At 33.4% G+C, this 22,290-nt stretch overlaps 2 protein-coding genes across 2 annotated transcripts in view; both read right to left on the bottom strand.

Moving 5' to 3' along the window:
* The window catches only part of LOC129802361 (cyclic nucleotide-gated cation channel subunit A), a 224,183-nt gene extending 220,188 nt beyond the window's left edge, over positions 1-3,995 (bottom strand). Inside the window, exon 1 of the mRNA XM_055848112.1 lies at positions 3,728-3,995. The gene's annotated coding sequence lies outside the window, so the exon portion shown is untranslated. The remainder of the gene's footprint in view (positions 1-3,727) is intronic.
* Positions 3,996-17,895: 13,900 nt separating this feature from the next.
* LOC129802360 (juvenile hormone esterase-like) lies at positions 17,896-20,658 on the bottom strand. The gene is made up of 3 exons (XM_055848111.1): positions 19,952-20,658; positions 18,579-19,102; positions 17,896-18,514 (listed from the first exon to the last, which is right to left on the bottom strand). Exons 1-3 carry the CDS (start codon positions 20,628-20,630, stop codon positions 18,008-18,010), a joined length of 1,710 nt encoding a protein of 569 aa, XP_055704086.1. The 5' UTR covers positions 20,631-20,658; the 3' UTR covers positions 17,896-18,007.
* Between the last annotated feature and the right edge of the window lie 1,632 nt (positions 20,659-22,290).

The raw sequence follows: 22,290 nt of genomic DNA, 5'->3' as shown, positions 1-22,290 counted from the left end.
AAATACTAAAATATGCAACTATCTGCTACAACTGTTTGAGTTTGTAAAACCATCACCTATGGAGAGATACGGAAAAAACTGTATTTTTTTAGTGTGATTAGAACATCAAACTGTAGTATCTGTATAGCCAAAAGAGATTTTAATTTTATTTTTTCTACTTCTTAGTAAGTTTATTTACCTCAAAAATTTACCACATCAAAAATTAATAAAATTAAAACACCATATAAAATTTAGCACATAAAAAAATGTTAAATTTGTCATGTGACATTGCTTTAGGGAAGCCTTGGCAAAATTTGTCAAGGCGGAAATTTTATTTCTTCACGAGCTCACTGAAAACTTAAGCGTATTCGAGTAGGAAATCTGCAGACTCCATTCCCCTATCTTTTAATTTTTAAAACATTTCTAAAAGTCGATTTTCCAGAGATTGATATATTCTCAAATCTGCTGGGGCAATTTTGTCACAGTTGGGATAATTTGTGACGTTTTATGTTTTATTCTCGCAAATGTAAAATAAAATATCTAATTGGGAAATTTTTAAGTAATTTTTTTTTTAAGTTTTCCGATTAATCTTAATAAGTTTTAATTAAGTCATTCATTATTTATTGATACTTTACGTAACAATGAAGTTATCACGTTATAAAATTTCACTTTGAAGTTAAAACGAAAAGTTGATCATTAACTCCGTTATCACACAATCGGTAAATTTAGAAACCGATTTATTTAGTGATAGCAAAAGAGATGCATTCGCATAATTTTTGGGTGTATAACGGTTTGTTACCGATTAAATAGATAAATAGACAGCTAATAGAGCTCCGAACTAAAATCAATCGCGAAATAGAAAGTCGGTTATGTGAGTGTTAAAATGTTTTATTAACATTAGTATAACATAAGTATATAGTAATAACATTAGTAGCATTACGTACAAATGAAAAAGAATAATCGAAAAAAAATCTATTACTATTACTTGACTAATTCATTACCGATTAGAACAATGTATGTTTAGACAAAATGTTCGCTTAGACTACCTTTAACTCTTTCGTCTCTTTTGGGACTCTGAGTACCCAAAGCAGCATATGAATGTTCTATGAAAAATATTGTTTTTTTAATTATGCAGAACTGATAAAAATCCTATTCTTGTGGATGATTACAAACATTAAGGATGTCCAAATGTAAGATATTTTTTGTAAGACCTCAATTAATTCCTGAGCTTAGATATTTTTAATTAAAAAATTGGGAAATTGGCTTGCAGCATAGTTCCTTATAGTTTGTAATCATCCACAAGAATAGGATTTTTATAAGTTCTGAATAATTAAAAAACAATATTTTTCATAGAACATTCATATGCTGCTTTGGGTACTCAGAGTCCCAAAAGAGACGAAAGAGTTAAAACGTATACAAAAACAAAAGAAAGCTATAGTAACGTTTTTTAAATAAACCGAAAAAACATAATTTGGAAGGGGATGAAGGACGATGAGAAGAAACTACTGTCCTAGATAAAATCTACTTAAAGAGAGGGGAGGGGTCATCAAAGACAGGAAGTCGATATCTCTTACCGTTTGACCTCTAGCTTAGGAAGAAGCTTAAGGTTTTCGTAAGAAACATATATAGGAATATGGAAACACATATAGGAAATATGGTAGTGGTGGAGATGGAGGAGGGTAAGGAGAAAAAGGAAAAAAATATCTCGAGATAATTTTTTTTTAAATATACCGAAAACCGAAAGTCTATATGTTTTACCCCTTTTACTGTTTAAACTCTAGAGCGGTGACAAAAGTTGTAAAAAATGGATTATATAACTACTATCTCTTTGAGGTCGAGCAGTAAAATTATTTTAAATTAAAATAGCGTAAATGTGATTGCTCTGTGCTGTGATGTACCACTTTCTGACAGTCATTCGAGCAGATTCTACACCACAATTTTCACACCAGTTCTTCATTAATGAGAAGATTGTGATAAAAATTAAAAATAGTGCACTATTTCATTTTCTTCGTATTCTTTTGTGAATAAGACTCCAATTATACGAAGCAGTCATCTGGAGGAAATTATTTTTCCATTTTGTCCAAAATATTCTCGACTTAGGGTGAAGTGGTACAAGTTGGACAGGGCTTTTTTTCTTGATAAATTTAGTACTTCATTTTTATTTGTATATTTTTAATGCTTCAGTTTTATAATTTGATTCCTTGTGCTTAAAAACAAATTTTGTACTGTATTTACCAAGAAAAAAGCCATGTCCAACTTGTACCGGCGAATAGTCCAACTTGTATGTTCAACTATGTTTACTATGTTCAACTTGTATCACTTTACCCTATGATGTTGTCATTGAGATTTTCTGCCAAACCATGCGAGGGTCGTGTTAAAAGGTTAGGAGTCTATGCCGCGCACATCACTTTTGTCTTCTAGTTTGAGGATGGGGTCCTTTTACACGACACTTTAAGTTGTGTAAAGGAGAAGAATTACCTTTTTTTTTAATAAAATTGCACATTTTCACTCAAACGACTGTATGCTTTAAAAACAAAATCACTCATCTGATAACCCGTTTGTCATCGTGATATTAAACAATTATAACAGATGTGTTCTGTAGGGCAATTCTGTAACGATATGACAAGATCATACGACAAATTTTCGGGAAGCAAAACAACATTAAAGTCCAGTAAGCATTGAATAGACATTGTAGGGAGCTCTGTGAAGCTCTTAATAACTGATATGATTCTGTTTTTCGATTAATTTTTCCGAATTTACCACACCAAAATTTCTAAATTGATCATATGACATTTTCATACAGTTACAGAATTCCCCTACTGACTAAATAAGCAATCGCAAGTGGTAATATGATATTACCAAAAATTAATGAGATTCATGTAAAGAATTTTGAAATTCCGTAGTGTGATAATGGGATAAGGATAATAATTTCCGAAATATGGCTGAAAATTTTAATATTATTTTATTTTCTGTAATGCGTGATCAAATCCCTTAAAACTTTGTACGTTTAAGAAGATAAAAGAAGGTTACCTAGTAAAAAATGGCATTGAATAAATGAGCAGTAAAAAGTTAAAATTGATCAGTAACAAAAAATTTTGAAACAGTGATATTATCGTCCAAATTTTGGCAAAGGGAAAATAAAGGGCTTTTCACTCTATATGGAACTATTTTAAATGTTAAATATATAAAATAGACCCATTTTTGTAAAGATTTAAGTTTTTTACTGACCATAATCAGATATTTTACTGCTCATTTTTAATTTTTTACTGCCCATTTTGAATTTTTTACTGCTCGTTTGTTTTTTGCCGTAAAAAATTAAAGTATCAATCATTTTTATAACTCTGATTTTTTTTATTTGACAAATTTTCCCCACTTTCCCCTACTATTCAAAAATTCAAGAATTGTTGTACAGGATTGAATTGTCTCGAAAAAATCATGTTTGATCTTTATTCCCTAGGCACACTTACGAGTTAAGCCGAGAGGCGACTTAGCGGAAAATGATGGAAATGTAGTTTAACCATTATTTCTAGTATAATTACGCTAAGCCGTCTCTCGGCTAATCCTCAGGTCTGTCAAGGCCCTTAGATTTCCTGACGACGAACAAATGGATAAACAGGGATAAGTATTTTCTAGAAAATAATGACAGAATACAACCCCCTGGATATGTAAATATGAATATTATACTTAAATTATACTCAAATATTATACAGATGGACTCAAATAGTAACAATATTTGAAGGGCACTCACCTCTTTTCCACCACAAATAGTGCTGAAACACTTAAGAAGCTCTCTCGACATGTAAAAGTGTCATTAAGCATCTCTGATATACTCCATGAATACATCACATTCTCCGGCCAGCACTGTTCTCACATTTTGCAATAAATCTTCGTGAAATGCAATTATCACTGGTGAATTTTCTTCACAACTCTCTTTGAATTTTAGAGGTACAAGAAAAATCTATTCACTGAACTTTCTATACGCTCTCTATATATCTATTTCTTTTTTTTATATTTTTCTATAAAAAAAATCAGGATAAAATGTAACATTAAGGGAGTTGAATGGTGAAAGGGGTGGTTCCATGGTGAATTGTTTAGAAAGGACAATGAATTGTCGAGTTTCAATCTTCTGTATGTGGTTTCAATTTAATGCATCTCTCGATGTGACAGTGAATGAATTTTGTGGATTGAGCATTTGTCCGGGTGGTGTCAAGATGGGTTGAAAGACATACGAGACGCTCAGTGACTCAAGGACTCTCACATCCAACCCACCACCCACTCAGCAAATAACCATAGCTGAAAGTTATAAACGGAACTCTAAACCCGCATTTCCCATCTGACTTTCAGCGCTTGTGGAAGATTTTTGTCGCCACTGATCTTCCCTGTTTTTTTGGCATACAGATTGAGTGCCGGTGACACTGGGACTCGAACCAAACTCAGATCTACTATTCCAGACTAGGATGTCTATAAGGAAGTTAGCAAGAAGGACAGAAAAAAGGGAATAGTTGGGTGTGAAATTTTCCAAGTTTTTCTTCCTAATTTTCACTTTACATGGCTGATGGAAAAATTATCACACCAGAAAATTCTCCCATCTCGTTCAACCAGGAAAATCTCAGCTTCAAAGTTAAAAAAAAAAAATGGGTAATACGAGGCGGAATAAGCGTCACCGCTTTCAGTAATATATGCATACTGCACTAGTTCACAGAAAAAAAACCACTTCAATTTCATTCCACGCTGATCAATGTGAATTTTTTATGCAAATCCGAAATTCTAGCCACAGTCATATAGAAATTAATTTATCTGGACCAATTTCCAGATTTGTTTAATGCTGTGACCGTTTGCAACTTTTTTTAGGTTATTGATATTGATAATATTGTATATTATTTCCAATTTTTTATTTAATTGATTACTAGGAATTTCTAATATTTTGTATCTCGATAACGCACTTTAAATCCTACTTTAAAACCAATCTGATCGGTGTGATTTACCAAGCTAAGTAAAAGGTGGTGTTGGTGTAAAATGTTTCAAATTTATTAACTTGGTTGTACTTATTTTCACTTTCAATTCATTCCTAATACATGCTTTTGAGCTTATGAGTTTAGAAGCAAATTTGACAGATTCATGTTTTAGCGATAAACTGTATTCGAGTAGTAATGGATACCGTCATCTTAATGTTGGTAACCCCTCCAGACCAAAACAGTGGAAAACCCCTTCTCAAATTGTAAACTTTAACTACGGTAAAATTTAGATTAAAACATAACTCATTATAAAACTATCTTTTTTTTTCAAATCTTTGTATTCTAAAATTTTGAAATCTAACAAACCTAAAATTTTCGAAATAGGGTGAAGGGAATTACCTATCGAAATTTAAGGAACTCGTGTTAGGTTACTGGCACCCTACGTAACATGTGAGATATTAAATTTAAACAATTCTCTTTATAGGAAAAGGTGTATCACAGAAACCGTCATATTATTTACCTTTTAATAAATACATTAAATAAAATTCAACATTGTGACAAAAAAGTGTTAATAGGGGTTTACTGTCGAAGAGGTATTCCTTTGATCTAATCTCTTTTTTATTATTTTTTTATCAAATATTTTTTTAACACTAAACCTACCACGACCCGGTCAAATTGACCAGTTGAAAATTAACACATATTTAAACGGCACAATGTCACTATCCAACTTTATGAATTTCTTAAAATATGCATGTAATATATTTTTCTATGTCTAAATTTTAATTTTTTCTTCCAAGTCAAATTTTTTGAGTATCCTGCCTTATCGCGGTTTGCCATTTGACCAAAAGACGACCAAAAACGGTTGGTAGGTTTAGTGTTAAGTAATGGTTTAACGTATTTAGAAAATTAGCAAAAAAAAATCAGTAAATCAAAAATTCAATATTAATTATAGTTTAATATTATTTTTTTAAACACCAATGTATCATTTTTCCAAATAGTATAATATGTATCACTTTGCAGCAATATTAGTGACGTTTTGATATTTTTTTCTTTTTGTATGCTTTTTTTTTACTGAAATTGGAATAGAATTATCCAGAATAATGCAACCAAATAATCCAAATTAATCAAGTTAAATAATACAAATATTTATTTTAAATATGGAACTTTTTTTTGTACAATGATGCTAGGATAAACCGTAATAAAAAGCGATTTTGAATATATTAATATTATTATTTCAATTATTTTAATTTTATTATTTAAAACATTTCATTGTAAATTGCCGTTTATGTGCAAAATATAGAAAGATATAGCATGAAAATGTTTGTCATAATGATAAATTTTTGTTATTTATTCATTTAGAGACATAAAATCCTGATGAATTTTTATAGTTTTGATTATAGGCCGACAGGCTTCAGATTTGTAGAAGGGGTTATGCGAGAGAGCTAAAACAATGCTAAATTTTCAATTTTCATTTAATATTGTTGTTGGAATAATAACAAAATTTTATTGCAACTGGTTCAATCATTGTGTTCGAAATATAGTTTGTCTCCTACTCAATGTTCATATAGTTAGACCATTTTAATCTACGTTATAATGAAAAGAGTAGTTTCATTTAAATATTTTAGCTTTAATGGTGACCATATAATAGTTTTTTGTAGAGCAGACCTCTAGATGAAATTAGGATGATAAGAAGTCAAAAAAGTGTTTTAAAGGTCCAACAATAAAAGGACACACTGAAATCCAACATTCAAAATATCAGATTTTTTATTGTTTTATCAAAATCGTAATTAAATTTAAGAAAATCTTCATAATACTTTCGAAAAATCAAACCTATTCTTTTTTTTTACAATATTTGTATTTGTAAATTTTCAAACATCTAGGCGAAATTTTCATCCCATTACTCAAAATTCAATCGATTTTGTTTTGAAAATCTGAAAAAAACTCACATACTAAAGAGCGGTATATATATAAGATGGATTAAATAATTATTAGAGCATTGTCACCGTTTACAATTGAAGATTGGTCACCAATGCTTAAGACGGCAGTGGATACAAATATTGTATTATTTTCCAACTCATTGCTAAGCATCTGCTCATAAGCATACTTATTGATAAATTGAAAATGAAATAATTTCCTAATGGATCCAGCACACATTTTAGGTCAGGAACATTTTATAAAGTCAAAATTCACATCCCTTTATTTCTTAAAAGCTTTATATAAATGCTGATCCTACTCTTTCGAATCCTTTTTCTTCCTTTGAACATCATACTAAATTACATTTAGTTCAGTCCAGTTAAATTGTTAGACCGAAAGAGTGAAATAGACTTATGCAAATCAAGTAGCGAAGTAGTTTAATTTCAGTTTATGTTTATACTATTTTCGAAAACCGGATAGGGGTGTAAAAGTTCAAGTTTTTAAAAAAATCAGGCTATCCCTTAATTTAGATGAAACTGGAAATGTTACAGAAAATACCTTAATTATTTGCAGAACTTCAAATTTACTGTCTATTTCCCTTATTTCAATATTCCTGAAAAGTTGGGAAACTTTATTTCCGAAAACCAAGAAAAGCTTATTCTTTTTAAGCATTTTTTTTGTATTTATGGGATAACCTCCTCACTTTGTATGACTTGCCTAAGTATTCTAAACTGTACTTTATGATTTAATGCACCCTAAAGTTATGCGATAAGTTAACTTATTCGTTATGCGTAAACTTATGGTCAAAAGCAATTTTCGAAATACGAAATCGGTCAACTTCAAGAACATAATACGAGCTTCAGGCCTGAGAATTAGCCATATGGCTAATTCTCAATCAAAAACTGCTCTAATTTTTCAACAATCAAGATTTTTTTTTGGAAAAAAATGACTTAGGATTGGATTATTAAGGACAAATGATCCATTAAATTCTAAAAAACAATAAAATTGGTTGCTATTTAGGATTTGAGACTTTCGAGAACTTGGCTAAACTTCCGGTTTACAGATCATTTTACGCTCCTATACTTATAGGAATTAAAATCCATTATCTCTTCAAAATTAGATACGTAAATCAAATTGCATGAGGTTTAGAACTAGACGATACCGAAAATGAAGCAGAAAAATAAGCTTACAAAATGGGTTTTGATCTAAAATCATTTTTGAAAACTTCTAATCAAGGGTAATTTAATAAACTGTATAGGAGAAACTGGGGCACCACCAAACACGGGGTACCACCAAACACTAATTTTTATTTCTAAACTACTTAAACTATCTCAAACTTGAACTATCTCAACTATTCTTTCAGTGGACAAGCATCCCTATAGTGCCTATAAATTCCTATCGGTCTCATCCTCTGGTATCCAATATCCGATTAAAAAATCGTAGTGTTTGGTGGTACCCCGTGTTTGGTGGTGCCCCAGTTTCCCTAGTAGTTGCAGTAGGGAAAAGTGCCCATGCTTTGCACGGTTCCAAGCTTTATAATGACTATATCTTGCTATGTTTTTCAATAAATGTGACCCACCGCATGTATATTTTAAAAACTAGGGAAAAGTGTCCTATTTTTTTTAAGATATATTGAGGACAGTGGCAGCCAAAATCCCGAAAGCCAAAATCCCGAAAAGGCCAAAATTCCGAAAGCCAAAATCCCGAAAGCCAAAATCCCGAATGTTTAAAATCCTGAAAGGGATTAAATTATATGGAGGAAAATGTTTAGAATAATTTGCCAAAATACAGAAGATTTCCCTTTGCCTCCAGCAAGCGCGGATGCAATCGTGGGAGTAGTTATGACACTTTCAAGAATTCGGGATTTTGGCTTTCGGGATTTTGGCCCATTCGGGATTTTGGCTTTCGGGATTTTGGCGTTCCTGATTTTAGCTTTCGGGATTTTGGCCTTTTCGGGATTTTGACCGGGACCCATTAAGGAGTTACATTTGTTCAGAAGCATAGGGAAAATTTAGTCGTTATAATGCTTGAGACCGTATAAGCATGGACATGGACACTTTCCCCTAGAATCATTGTATGCTTCACCATGACGAAGAAAATCATCAAAATCGGTTTTCTGAGCGAGATAATTGAGGTTATGTATTACAGAAACCAGTTTTTGCAAATACAGCACCCTAGTGATTTTCTAGAACAATGCAGTATTTTGAGAGACCTTTTATTTAATAAATTCAATTGAAACTACAGGAAACTCACACCATTTTTTTTTAGAAATATCTCGTTCTGAAATACAGGACTCAGAACAATTTACTAATGCTATATAGTATTAGCAGTGGAACTATTGAATGTTGTACTGCAATGCAGCCACTTTAATTTGGCTGGCAAATACGAGCGATAGTGCTTATCGCAGTTTTTTTCTTTTTGCTATTCCATCATAGCTAAAAGTTTATCTAGTGTTTGGCTCAAGGGCTCAGTTTGCGCCATAGTTGGGTATATTGGCAATATTCTGGGGAGCTGGAATATTAAACATGTTTTTCTTTTTGCGTGGGCTGCCTATCGTACTCATCTCCCTACGAGAGCATCCACATCACGAAGAAGAATTCTTGCCGGGCCACTAGCTAATCAATACGTTTAGACCGAAGATAAGATCGACTGGTTGGCGACAGAATGTGCGGTGGAAAATTAAACTGCACAAATGAAGATCCATCGCAGTGGGGCTTCCCAAGACTAAAGGTTCCCATCCCCAATCTTTTTTTTTTTGGTGAATGTTTGTGGGTGGAGATTTTGCAATAAGGAAAGAAAATCTACTCTCGGTGTAAAGTCCTATGGAGAAATTTTTCTGCCGTCAAACCCTCCGTGATGGTCTAGAAAGTGGTAGGATTATGTTGGAGCCTCTGTAGGCGTCATTGAAGAAAGATTTTCACAAATGTCTGAGTACGAGAATGGGGAGCAAAAAAGCGCCGAAGCACTAAAGAGGAACGACAAAAAAAGAACCACGAAAATCCATCTCGTGTACACGTTTGATTTCTAAAGAATTTTTACAGCTCTGAAAGGGACACTTTTGGAATATTATACAAGGATGGAAGAATGAAGGTTTGTCCCTTATCCCACTCCAATTCCCCAGGATTTTCGATAAAAGTGTAAAATTTTCATGATTTTCTTCTCAATCCACAAACTTAGGGAGATGGCTTTTGATGTTTGTCGAAAACGCGTGTTATAAGAGCTTTTTTTTCCTGTGATGAAATGGGACTCTCATAAAAAAAAGGGACTGCATCGAGCGTGCGTGTGATCCTTTAGCATAAACCTCTACAATCACCTTCAACATCCCTTTTTCCACACAATTTTGTCCACTTTTAGCCCCCACACAAGCACACACACACACTCATAAAATTCACCGGATTCTCAGGGCATTGCTGTTTTCCCGAACACACTTTCGCACAGTGGCCAGAAAATCCATCACTCTTGCGAGTGTCCAAATTTTAGGCAACACTTACACTCCTCTCTTCATAGTCACTCTGGCCACGTCATCCACAGTAGTCGCGACGGATAAATTAAAAGGAAGGATGATTCTCCTGGTGAACTTCAAGAGAGCTGAACACGGACAGCGAAAAGAGTTGGAATCATCACTGAGGAAATGTCACCACTGAACTGATTTGGGGGTCGCTTCTTGTCCGCATCACCCCGCTCAATTGGAGATATTTTCCTGCAAAACGGGAAATCTACTGGAATGTACCAATTCTCTCTCACTCTCTCTCAGCTTTTTCCAAATACCAGTGAGCTTTTTTCGCATCCAAATTCATCTGTTATTCCTCTATGTGTGCGCACAGAGAGACAATACGAGAGCCTGAGAGATGAGAATGCGGCAGAATTGAGAGAAATTCACATGACTCCAGTGGAAGATTCCCACGAGAATCCTCCCCCTCGTTAGAAAATTGCCATGCGCATCGCATTTTGCCCCTCATATGGTTAGTGAATGGACAAAGACCTATGTTTCCATTCAATGGCAATTTCAAGTACATCCAGCATCTTTATTATTCTCAAGACATTTCTTATTCTTTTGACTTAGGAGAAATATTAAAGAAGTCTTTTAGAAACAAGTATTAACATCAATCATTATTTAATTAAAAGTATATAGTAAACCCAAGAAATCGAATCATATTGCAAATTGTTTGTTGAAATAGTTTAAGGTTAAATCTGGACCAAAAGGGGGTAATAATTTCAAGATGGAAGACTAAAGCTTTTAAGAGAAAGCACGATTTAAGTAAAACTTTGATGAAATTAATGAAGTTAGTATTTATTAAATGTACAAATTTAAAAATTCCCAATCTACAGCAGTGTGATTGAATTCAATGACACAATTTCACGCTTAAAATTATACCTCAAAATTTGTCCAATCTAGTGTATAATGGGATTTAATTTTAGAAATCGCGCTATTAATTTTATAGCATGATACAATACTTTTTCGAAAAACACGTTTTAGAAACGAATGTGATTATTTTTTATTGGAATTTGGAATGGAATTTTTGAAATCAAATCAATTGATATTATCTCAAAATGAGATTGTTTTTATCGTATTTTGAAACTGATGCTATCGCATTTTATTAGATTGCTTTCTTTTGAATTATGCAATTGAATCTATCCGACAATACGACTAATTAAATCGAATTGTTAGATGATTCTTATCCCATTTTGCAATATTCAGATAAATCGTAAACGAATTTTAAAAATTGTTAAATCATAAAAAACCAGAAAGATTAATTCATTTAAACTTCAACATTAAAAATGAAAAATATCTGCTTAATTTAATGATAACGTTACAAATACGCTAGACTAGACTAAAAATTATTCTTGGCTGGGACCTAGACGTAAAGTCCAATGCTACCCCACTGATTATACGCAAAGTTTGAAATAGAGTTTTTTTTCCTTTTACCACTGATAGAAATCCGGAAAACTTAAAATAACATTCCAGAAATGTTTATTTTACCCTCTGCAGTATTGATCCGAAATCGGTGTAAATATTACCCTTTTTAGGTGTATTAGGGGCTAAAGTTACCCTTTTTCATGTTAATTTTACCCTTAAAAAGGTTTAAAATTAACATTAAAAATGTTGATATTTTTACACCTAAAAAGTGTTAAATTTACGAGGAAAAAAAGTTAATCGCATCCCCGTTTTTTTCTCAGTGTGCTCGAACACAAAGAGAGAGCAGTTATATACGCTTAAACGGTAAAAATATCTACTTCCAGTCTTCGATGACCCCCCAATAAAAAAAATTATCTCCAGACTTTTTTTCATTTTCCTCTTTTCTCCTAATCTTGTGATTTATGAATCAATTTAATCACTAATAGACCCAGGGGGTGACATTAACTCTAAAAAATGCGAACGGTTTTAGTGTAAATTTTTCCATGTTTTCATACATACTTTACGAGATATCTCCAAAACTACATAAGTTGCCAATTTGAAGCTTTTGGTTACATATTCAATATTAAGTTAGCTTTTATTTTGTTGTTGTCTTTTTTGATAATTCATTCTACAATGACAGAAAACAGCTAATAAACTTAAAAATTTTTTGGGCACGCTAGGACATATGTGAAACATTGGAAACGTCATGCCCCTAAGTAGACCAATAAGCACCCAAAGGCCATGCGAAAAACTGGAACTGGACTTTATCGATATAATTTAGCTATATGAACCAATTGTGAAGCTTAATTGCATTCGGATAAGACTCAGAGTCTATTAAAAAAGAGATGGCAAAGCGTCCCAGCTTTGCAGAATGCTCGAACTTACGCGAAAGAACTATTACTATATGAAGATACTATTCCTTGTATTATCTTTTCGCATAGTTTTCGGGGTTCATATCATACAGGATTACTACCGATTCATAAATTTAAAAAAAAACTTCCCCGGAACAAAAGATTGCTTAAGACGCTTAAGAAAAGCACATTTTAGAATATTTCAGCATGAGTAGCAAACATACGAAGAAATAAAATGAAAAGTAATATGAGAAAGCTATATCATTCACGGGTCCATTACCGATTCATCACCAATGAATGCAGTCGACTTGGAAATTTCAATACTTTCCAAAAAAGAAATTCCCAATTTTTTTCTGAAACTTACTTCTATGATCCTTAAAAAACATCCTCAAAAAACATGGTTTTGGATGGTAGGAGGGGGGTGGGAAGAAAAAGAAAAAGACAGTCTCAGATAATATATTATCTCATAGGGGGGGTCGTTGAAGACTGGAAGTCGATATCTCTTACCGTTTGGCCTCTAGTCATGTCATAAGTTGAAAATAGTGGATTATACAACTACTCTCTCTTTGAGTTCGAGCAGTAAAATTGGTCTTTTTACCAAAAACTCACATCACTTGTTTTAAAAGATCTGCAACAGTTTAGGCGGTATTTTGCTGAACATGATCACAAAAATGAACAATATATAAATTGAAAAAAAAATCATAAATTATAAATCCCAACAGTGAAAAATTCTGGATAAAGGGAAAATTTTATGAACTACCGTGCTATTTTTAGTTTATTCAAAGAAATTTATGATTGCTTTCAGCTAAAATTGTTTATATTTAGCTTTTTACTGAAAAAAATGTGTATCAATTTTTATAGTTCCAAATTAAATAATGATAAAATTTGAAATTTTACTGCTCAAATTTAATTTTCCACTGACCGAAAAGTCGAATTCCAATTTAATATAATTGATATTATAGTAATAACGTATAATAATCTACACTGTCTGTGTTAACCTTCTGGTTTATTACCCTCGCTGATTGCTATCTATTGCTTCATGTTATTAATCAATATTATAATAAATTAGGTACAAACAGAATCAGAACTGGAGTGAGAGGGCAAATTGCGAAAAAGTGGATTTGCCCTTCAATTGACGCAGTGCAACTAACAAATCATAAGAGATTACAGTGGCCAAAACGTGGACAGGAAAAAGCTCTCCATCGTCATTTGTGGCTTTATCATTTTGATGGTTGTTTTTCCATCGCATCAACGGTGAGCCAGAAAAAAAAATTTCCTTTCATATGTAGAAACATCCGCAGTCGCGTCCAACGTGGCTGGGATCGTCAATTATTAACACACGAATTTGGGGAACTTGTTTTGATGCAAACCCCGAAGAAAAAGAGCGGCATTCACAGAGGATTTTGCTTGTTTATTCATTTGAAATTCGCACTTTTGGGTTTCTCCCTTCTTCAAAAACTAATGTTGTTGTGTGTTTTTTTCCTCTGTGCCCATCTGCAATTGCGATAAAAGGAAAATTACCTTCAAATATTAAGGGATGTGGGCCAATGATATGAAGATTTGCCTAATTTACATTGAAATTTTCTTTGTGTACATTTTCTTCTGCAAAATATCCAGAGGCCCTGGTGTAATATTAAAATCTCAATATTTAATGCCGCACCAGCAAAATGGAATTGTGTTGTGCAGATTCATGGATAACACTTCTAAATCACCATCCAGTAGAAATGGATTCTCAATGTGCGAGAACCTCATCCGAAAAATTACATTTCTTCCATTTCATTTCAATTCAATATCATGTTCCTTTTTTTTTGCGTGGAGAAATATGAAAATTTTCCCGCCGCAATCATCACCCAAAATGCTGGAAGATGTGAAAGATTAAATTTTATGTTTCCTTATTCACCTCTCGCGCGCATTTCTCCCATACCTTTCTTCAGAATTTCTCACCAGCCACGACATATTTTTTTTTGGGTGGGCAGAGATGGGTGCCTCATCATTTTCTTCCATGTTCTTGAACATTTCTTTTTTCTTTTCATTTTTTTTTGAACATCGCCTCTGCCCTCAAAGAATTTTCAACATATCCAGCCGTTTACATTCCCAGGCGATGATATCGCCTTATAATCAATTTATTGCCATATATAGGTTTCTCAGGCAAATTGTTGCATATATTTATCGGCAGTCGTATCACCGTTATTTACAATTTGTCGCACGAAAATAACTTCATATGAACTTTTTCTTTACCAAATATTTTCCTAACATACAGCATATTACGTGGGAGTTTTTACCAAAAAATCATCTGATTGTTCCCAATTGTTATTTCAAGATTTTATTAAATTTTCCGTCTTTGATTATCAAGTTTCTATCATGTTATTCGTCGATGAAATTTCATATCATCCTATCGTAATCAAACTTTTCAAAATTTAAAAGCATTTTTTTCGAATTTCTTTGTTTAAGATTCAAGACATGTATTATCTCAGAATTTTTATAACACTTAAACTTGTTTGTTTAGCTTTTGAAATTTATATTTATTTAAATAAGGTTGAAGAAATATCTATTGGCACTATTTCTATACTATAGGATACGAAATTCGAAAAGCTACCCTTGAAAGGTAGATTAATGAAAAAACGTCTTGCATTTTATTAAAAATGTTAAATAAATTTCGAAATTTGAAGAAATTAGGAATTTCTCAAAATATTCTCAAAATTAGGAATTGAGAAATTTGTCAAAAAGTATTCCCTGCTGAAGAAGTTTTCCTTCGACCTGAATTATTGTTTTGCAATCCAAAATGTAGTGAAAATTTCATAGAATTAATCTAACACGTAATAGTCATATTCACCGAAAGATAAGGACATTCGAAAAAACAGGTCCTCAACTGTAACATTCGCAAAATTTTGAAATGAAAATTCCTTTAATGTTGTTTAAAAGGTCTTCTTTTAAATGCCCTATAAAGCATTTAATTAAGTTAATCTTTCACTGCCCGAATTCTGTCTATACACTGAGAAATAAGGATATAATTAACTTTTCTGATCATAAGGCTAACACTTTTTAAATGTAAAAGAAATGGAAAAGCAGTTTTGCGGAATGCTCGATCTCATGAGATAGAGCTCTCGATGAATTATCTTCTCGCTCGGTTTTTTTTATCCATAAAAGGTAACTCTATTTTAATTTAAGCTTATTTTCCAAATTCAAGCAAATCGGTTAAGAAATAGGCCTTCCAGAGTGGTTTAACTTTAACCCCTCGAAAATTCAATGTCGAAATTATTTTCGGTCATATGTGTTTATAGAAGAAATATTCGCATAAACCACTTCCAAGACATACTCATGAAAATAAAAGAAAACGCTGGAGCTTTTTTAGAGATTATTCCATCTTTTATAGGTAAAGAGTCAATGGCATTGAAAGGTCAATCAGGCGAATCCAGAGTTTTATAATTAATCTCTTCTTCGATATTTCATAGATAATTTCCATTTGAGGAGCAGGGAGTCTCCCTTTGCGGGGACTTCGTTCTGATATATCATTTATGTTCAATAGGTATATCCCAAACAATGAGAATTTAAAAATTAGTCATTTTTTAGTTTAAAAATTTACTATACTGCAAATAGCTGGAGACTTGCAAAAAATATCCTAGATTCCTTCAACCTTCTACTTTGCAATTACGTACAAAGTACAAACCTAAGAAAAAAACCTTTAGGTAGTCAGGAAAAATTATTTTCTTTATGGGATACCGGTGTTCCAATAGTCCTTAAAAGGGTTAATACTCAAGCAGAGCGGGTTTCGCATAATCAAGGGCGTTTTATGCTAAACCAGTGCGAGTTTTATTGGCGTTGCGAACTTCGAACCTACCGTACCTTGTGGCCATCGCCGTCTTAGCGTTAATCACCAGCTTCTAGGGTGAAAGCGATGGAAAACTCTTTCACAGGTTGTAGTTGTCAGGTCTACACTTTTAAATTGTTTTTAAATATTCATGAATTTTTTCATAAGTGCTTAAATCAATGGTAAGAATAGAGACCTAGCTGTAATAGCCATTTGGCTGGAGTGCAGAAAGATATTGCAACAGAGATAAAACCAAGACTGTAAAGAAAATACTCTAAAAGTCCGAAATTGCGCTATTATGTAGTAAATAGATCATAAAAAAGACGCAACGGAACGGAATCGTAGAGTCGTAGACGATGGAATAATTTCATTAAAGGGTTACCTGGGTCAGAAGACTGAAAAAAAACAATTCTTTTTTTTTCAACAAAATAATTTTTTATTCTACTTACTTAATGTTCTTAAGCATATAAAAGTACACATTAAAACCATATTTTCTGAATTTTCATTCAAAAATCTTAAAAATTCAGCCGTTGTGACCTGATATTGGAAGACCTTTTCTGAAAAAAAAACATATTTTTCGGTGGACAAGATTTTTCAAAGTATATTCATCTGACGTTCAAGTACGGGTTTGACTCATCAACTAACAGGAAATATTTAGTTTTTGACGTCAGAAATTTTGTCCACTGAAAAGTGTATTTTTTTCAAGCACCGTTTGTAAAAATCATGTCCTAACGAGTGAATTTTTAAAATTTTCCTGTGAAAATTTCAGAAAATATAGTTAAAATGTTGTACTTTTTTCTCATGATATCAATATTTTCTTATTATGTTTTAAAAAGATATCAAGGAAATATTTTTTTTAGTTTGCGTTACCCACGTACCCCTTAAGACATTTTCGCACCAGGATAAATTTCTTTCGATCAACTTGTAGGGAAGTTCTCATAACATTTCAAATCAGTATCGTAATTGGTTAGTCCAAATCTGATTAGAAGTACTCGACTATTTTTTTTTTCAACATGAGCATAACTGGAAAAGTTTTAAAAAGATAGATGAATTTAAAAAAAAAGTTTTCACATTCATATAATTTTAAAGAAAGTCATAGTGTTTGATAGCGACATTTATAATGTTTAAATTTAAAGCATGAATGTGTGTAAATTTTACAAAGGTTTTAACAAGATCAATTTAGTCCTTATAGGTTCACTGTTAAGGACAAATAAACCATTAGAGATAGGGGGAAGTGGGGCCCCTTTGAAAGTGAGGTACCTTTGAAATTGGGATTTTTCACCTATTTTTAAATAAAGTTGACCTGTATCGTGATGTAGTTTAGCTACACAAATAGATTGAGAAGCTAAATTACATTACGATATGGCTCAGTTTCACTTAAAAATAGAAGAAAAATCTCAATTTCAAAGTTGCCCCACTTTCAAAAGTGCCCCACTTCCCCCTACTGGTAATCCAATCTGAAACCCACCATACGAAAGTTTATTTCTAAGATTTAGAGAATATGTAGCATTTTATTAATTAAATAAATACGGTGAATCTTTTACAGTTGAATATGTTTTTGTTATTAAAAAAATGTTTTTCACATGGATTAACAATAAGATGATCATTTAGCTAAAAGAGATTTCCAGAAGGTGATCATTTCGGTATCAAAGGAATTAGTTACGACAACTTCAACATCCTCCAGTTGCTCAATGATGTCCGTTGGAAGTTTGACCTCAAGGGTCTTCCTCCGGAATTCCTGATAGTCACAGAAAGGATCAAAGTTCGCCCTGTTGCACTTCCTGACCCCAGCGCCATTGAGAGGTTTTCCTGTAGTTGCAAACTCTACAAAAGTCTCGACATACTTCTTAACCATCTTTGCATCCAGAGAATCCTTGGGGAAGCGTTCGGGAAAGAGAGCTGGAGCTGTGAAAAGGAAATTGAGATCATCAGCATGACCAACACCAAACTCGTGATCCTTAGGTAGCCCGAATATTTTTCTGGTGTAGGATTGAGAGCCTTGGTAGTTGAATTTGGTCAGATAGACGGGAGTTCCCTTGTTACTGCCATATGGAATATACTGCCGAACGGATTCGTAGAAGGGGTAGTAGAAGAGTTTATCGTTGAGCATCTGAAAGATTTTCTCATCACAACTTTTGATCTTGATTAGAACATACTAAAGAAATCCTCCTTACCTTCAAAAAACCAATTTTATTCGTTTCATCTACTTGTTCACTGTTCCCTAGATAAAATTCCCGAACAGCAGGAATACGCTTGACATCAACCTCAAGAACGTTAGCAAGATTCTCATCTAGATTCTCATTGAATCCTTTTAGGACAGTTTCATTGTTGATAAGTTCGATACCAATTGTCCCTTCATTGGCTACCACTCCCATCATCCACGATCTATGTCGGTAGGTGCCTTTCTTCCATACTTCTCGAGGATCCTCTTGGATAAGGGCTCCTGGCCAGCGACCTTCAATGCAGAACTTGTAAGGAACTGAGTACTGCTCCTTCGTGAATATCTCACTAGAGGCATTTAGGACCTTCTTCACGTCCACTTTTCTCATGTCTTCCGTGAGATCTTGCGTACTTCTCGTGGCAGAATTAGGAAGTCCTATAGTTGCTGCATAGTTCCGAAATTGCTTGATGGGACTCTGATCAATACTCGAATCAGAGACCATTGATCCACTCAAAAGGATTGCTCGCCGGAAGAAATCTGCAGAAATTAATTTGTACTAATTTTTTTCCAGAAAATAAATCAATATCGAGCAGTAAAAAGTTCAAAACAAGAATTTTATCAACGAAACAAGCAGTAATCAACGTAAAAATGTGATAAGATATACTATGTTAACTTTCAGCAACGTTCTGTTTTCTTTTTAATAATTTAGCCGATTAAAATAAAATTTAGTCTAAGTAATAAAAAAATTGTAAATTGCTAGTTTTTAAAAATAGAAAAACTATTTAAAAAAAAGATTAATTAATGAAAGTAATACAGTGAACCATCTTATTGGTATAAATTTATCATATTCAGAAATGATTCAAAGTAATTTTTAAAATTTAATCATGAATGATTTGCTGACCAAAGTGGAACTTTATTGGGAAATTTTACTGATCCAAATAAAAATTAATCTAAATAAAAATTAATTAAAATAGGGACAATAGAAAATGACCAATCCTAAATACTGAAAATTTAATTTTAACCCTTAATTAATCGTAAATAAAGTATTTCTACACTGAGAGACATCCGAAAAAGTTAAAATAACATTCCTGAAATGTTAATATTTACCCTTCAGTATTGATCCAAAATTGGTGTAAATATTACGCTTTTTATGTGTATTATGGGTTAAAGTTATCATTTTTCATGTTAAAAAGGTGTAAAACTAACATTAAAAAATGTTGATATATTTTTACACCTAAAAAGTGTTAAAATTGTGAGGAAACAAAGTTAATCGCACCCTCTTTTTTTCTCAGTGTATACACACTTTACCAATCGATTAAAAAAAGTTTCGTTTACTAATTTTATTCCGATCATAGGATATTCCCTGAAATTTTTGCAAAAACTCACATCTTGTTTGAGGATTAGTCATTAAAACTTGTGCAGACACTGCTCCAGCACTTTCTCCCATGACGGTTACTAGCCTGGGATTTCCACCAAACTTCATTATATTATCCTGAATCCACTTAAGAGCCATAACTTGATCCTTTAAGCCAAAATTTCCCATACTGGCAGAGTCTCCAGAACAGAGATATCCCAATGCTCCCAGGCGATACTGAATCGTTACCAAGATCACAGTTCCGTTGTCCATAAAATAATCCGCTCCATAGAAATCAGGATGAGCTGATCCCGTGAGAAATCCACCACCATGGATGTAGGCTATCACTGGAAGTCTCTGGCTTTGAGGATTTGTCAGCAGTGGCCGATAGACATTCAAATACAGACAATCCTCATCCCCAAGAATATCCCCAGTTCCTGTGAAGGTATCTAGCTGAGGACAGATATTTGCAGGCTTCGTGCAGTCCTTTGTCCCTGTCCATCCTTCAGTTGGCTCAGGGTTTCTGAATCTGCTGCCAGCAATCGGAGGTCGTGCATAGGGGATTCCCAGGAAAGCTTCATAGGGACGATGATAGCCCAGAGAGGTGGTGCCTAAAACACATCCGGAGCTGAAACACACTTTGGGGTCACTTTCTGAGGTCACAGCAGAAGCTGTGACCAGGAAGATCACTGCACTCACTTGCCACCTCATCGCGTGTCTTCGGATCAAGCAACAGTATTCAACTGACTTCTTGTGCAAGTTGGTCACAGCGAGAGAATGAAATATTCTTCGTTTGAATAAGCCATTCTGAGCAGAAAGTTTTCAGTGAAAAATTTCAGAAAACGATTCAGAAATTTTACAGTACCTGGTGGATAGAATATACACTAAAGATGCTTTCTGTTTTATTTTATATATAAAATACAACAATGCTAAATCCTTGAGAAAAACGGCATCAAAAGTCATACAATGCATTATGGGGGATTTCGACCTCGGGGCAGACCAAGCCCAGGGACATGGTGACTAAAGCAAATTCAGGATGTTGCCTGGAATAACATTAGGATCGACCGCGAACCTTCCTGAAATACAGGAAGATTGAAGGCCGTGGGCTACCAACCTGGATTGGATATCATGAGTCCGCGATTTCGATTGGGATGAGCGGTTGAAAACTAATAAATAAATTAATGAATGAAAGTTTGAAGATAAGGCCAAGGACTTAATGTTTCGTAAACTCTTCGCTACTTCAGAACATCTCGCTCCTCCAAAGTTACAGTGATATAATAGATAAGATTATTAACAATCTCACCTACCATAATCCTATCAAAATCTCATGTCCTCCGATCGGGCCCAAACTTTGCCAAAATGTGTTTCGACACTTCCTGAACACGAACATATGGGTCCTCCCTCCTTCCCTTCTCTCGCCATTTTGAAGACTACCCTTTTTTTATTTTCTCAATAGCTCCGCCCCTATGGCATCGATAAGGATCAAATGTTAATATGTTATAGCAGGGTCTTAGAACTTTCGATCAGTACCAAACTCAAGGTTCTATGACTCCCCTGACCCGAGCTATAAGGGTAAAAAAAAATTCTTATAATGGCCATAACTCCAGTGTCCAGTCCTAATTCACAGAATTTTAAAAGTGGTGACATTTTGGAAAGCTCTCGTAAAATGTCACTTCCATTTTTACATCGAAATGTCGTAAAACCACCGCTAAGGGCGCTATTATTAAAAATAATTCAATTCTCTATAGGGGAGACCGGGGTACCTATAGCCAGGGGTAGAATTAGTCAGTGGATATTTCTCGTTTTTCTTAAAATGTACATCGAGCAAAGTATTTTTTAATGAAAGTAAGAACACATCCCCATATTCCCAGAAATATTTATAACTCTGATCCTGTTATCCTACAATTTAGAAGCATTTTTATAAAATGGGTATAAAATTGTAATTTTGATGGTACAGTTTTTTGCCCAGCATTTGATTTTCTGAGTTTCTGGTCAAGATTTCATAGTTTTACCTCGTTTCTGGTTTAATAAACCTAATTAAAAAATATTTTTTACTTGGATAATAATTATCCACTTTTTTTATATAGGATGATAAGCACTGAAACAGCCTTCGGGGCAATTGTAGACACTCTTCCGTGGCCGGCTAAAACTATCATTGATTTTTCACTAATACATGGATGATTGTTAGGCGAAAAAGTACTATTGATATTCCAAGCAATATTTCCATTCGGATGAGCAACTTGAGAAATAGATTTTTTAAGGATGTTTTTATCAATTTTGTCGCAATTACAAAAATGCCATAAAAAAGTCGGCTAAAACCTTTTTCATTAAAATTAAGTGACATATTTAGCATCAGTGGGCTTCAATATAT

The sequence above is a fragment of the Phlebotomus papatasi genome, chromosome 2, assembly GCF_024763615.1.
Source record: "Phlebotomus papatasi isolate M1 chromosome 2, Ppap_2.1, whole genome shotgun sequence".
Taxonomy (NCBI): Eukaryota; Metazoa; Arthropoda; class Insecta; order Diptera; family Psychodidae; genus Phlebotomus; species Phlebotomus papatasi.
Note: the sequence above shows the minus strand (reverse complement) of the source record. Positions and strands in the feature narration are given on the sequence as shown.

What these genes read in the sequence shown, in the direction of transcription:
- LOC129802360 (XM_055848111.1), bottom strand. Translation starts at nt 20,630, where the DNA reads ATGAGGTGGCAAGTGAGTGCAGTGATCTTCCTGGTCACAGCTTCTGCT. An exon ending in GACTAATCCTCAAACAAGAT is followed by an intron (nt 19,103 to 19,951) that starts GTGAGTTTTTGC and finishes TAATTTCTGCAG; the next exon opens with ATTTCTTCCGGCGAGCAATC. An exon ending in ATAAAATTGGTTTTTTGAAG is followed by an intron (nt 18,515 to 18,578) that starts GTAAGGAGGATT and finishes AAAATCTTTCAG; the next exon opens with ATGCTCAACGATAAACTCTT.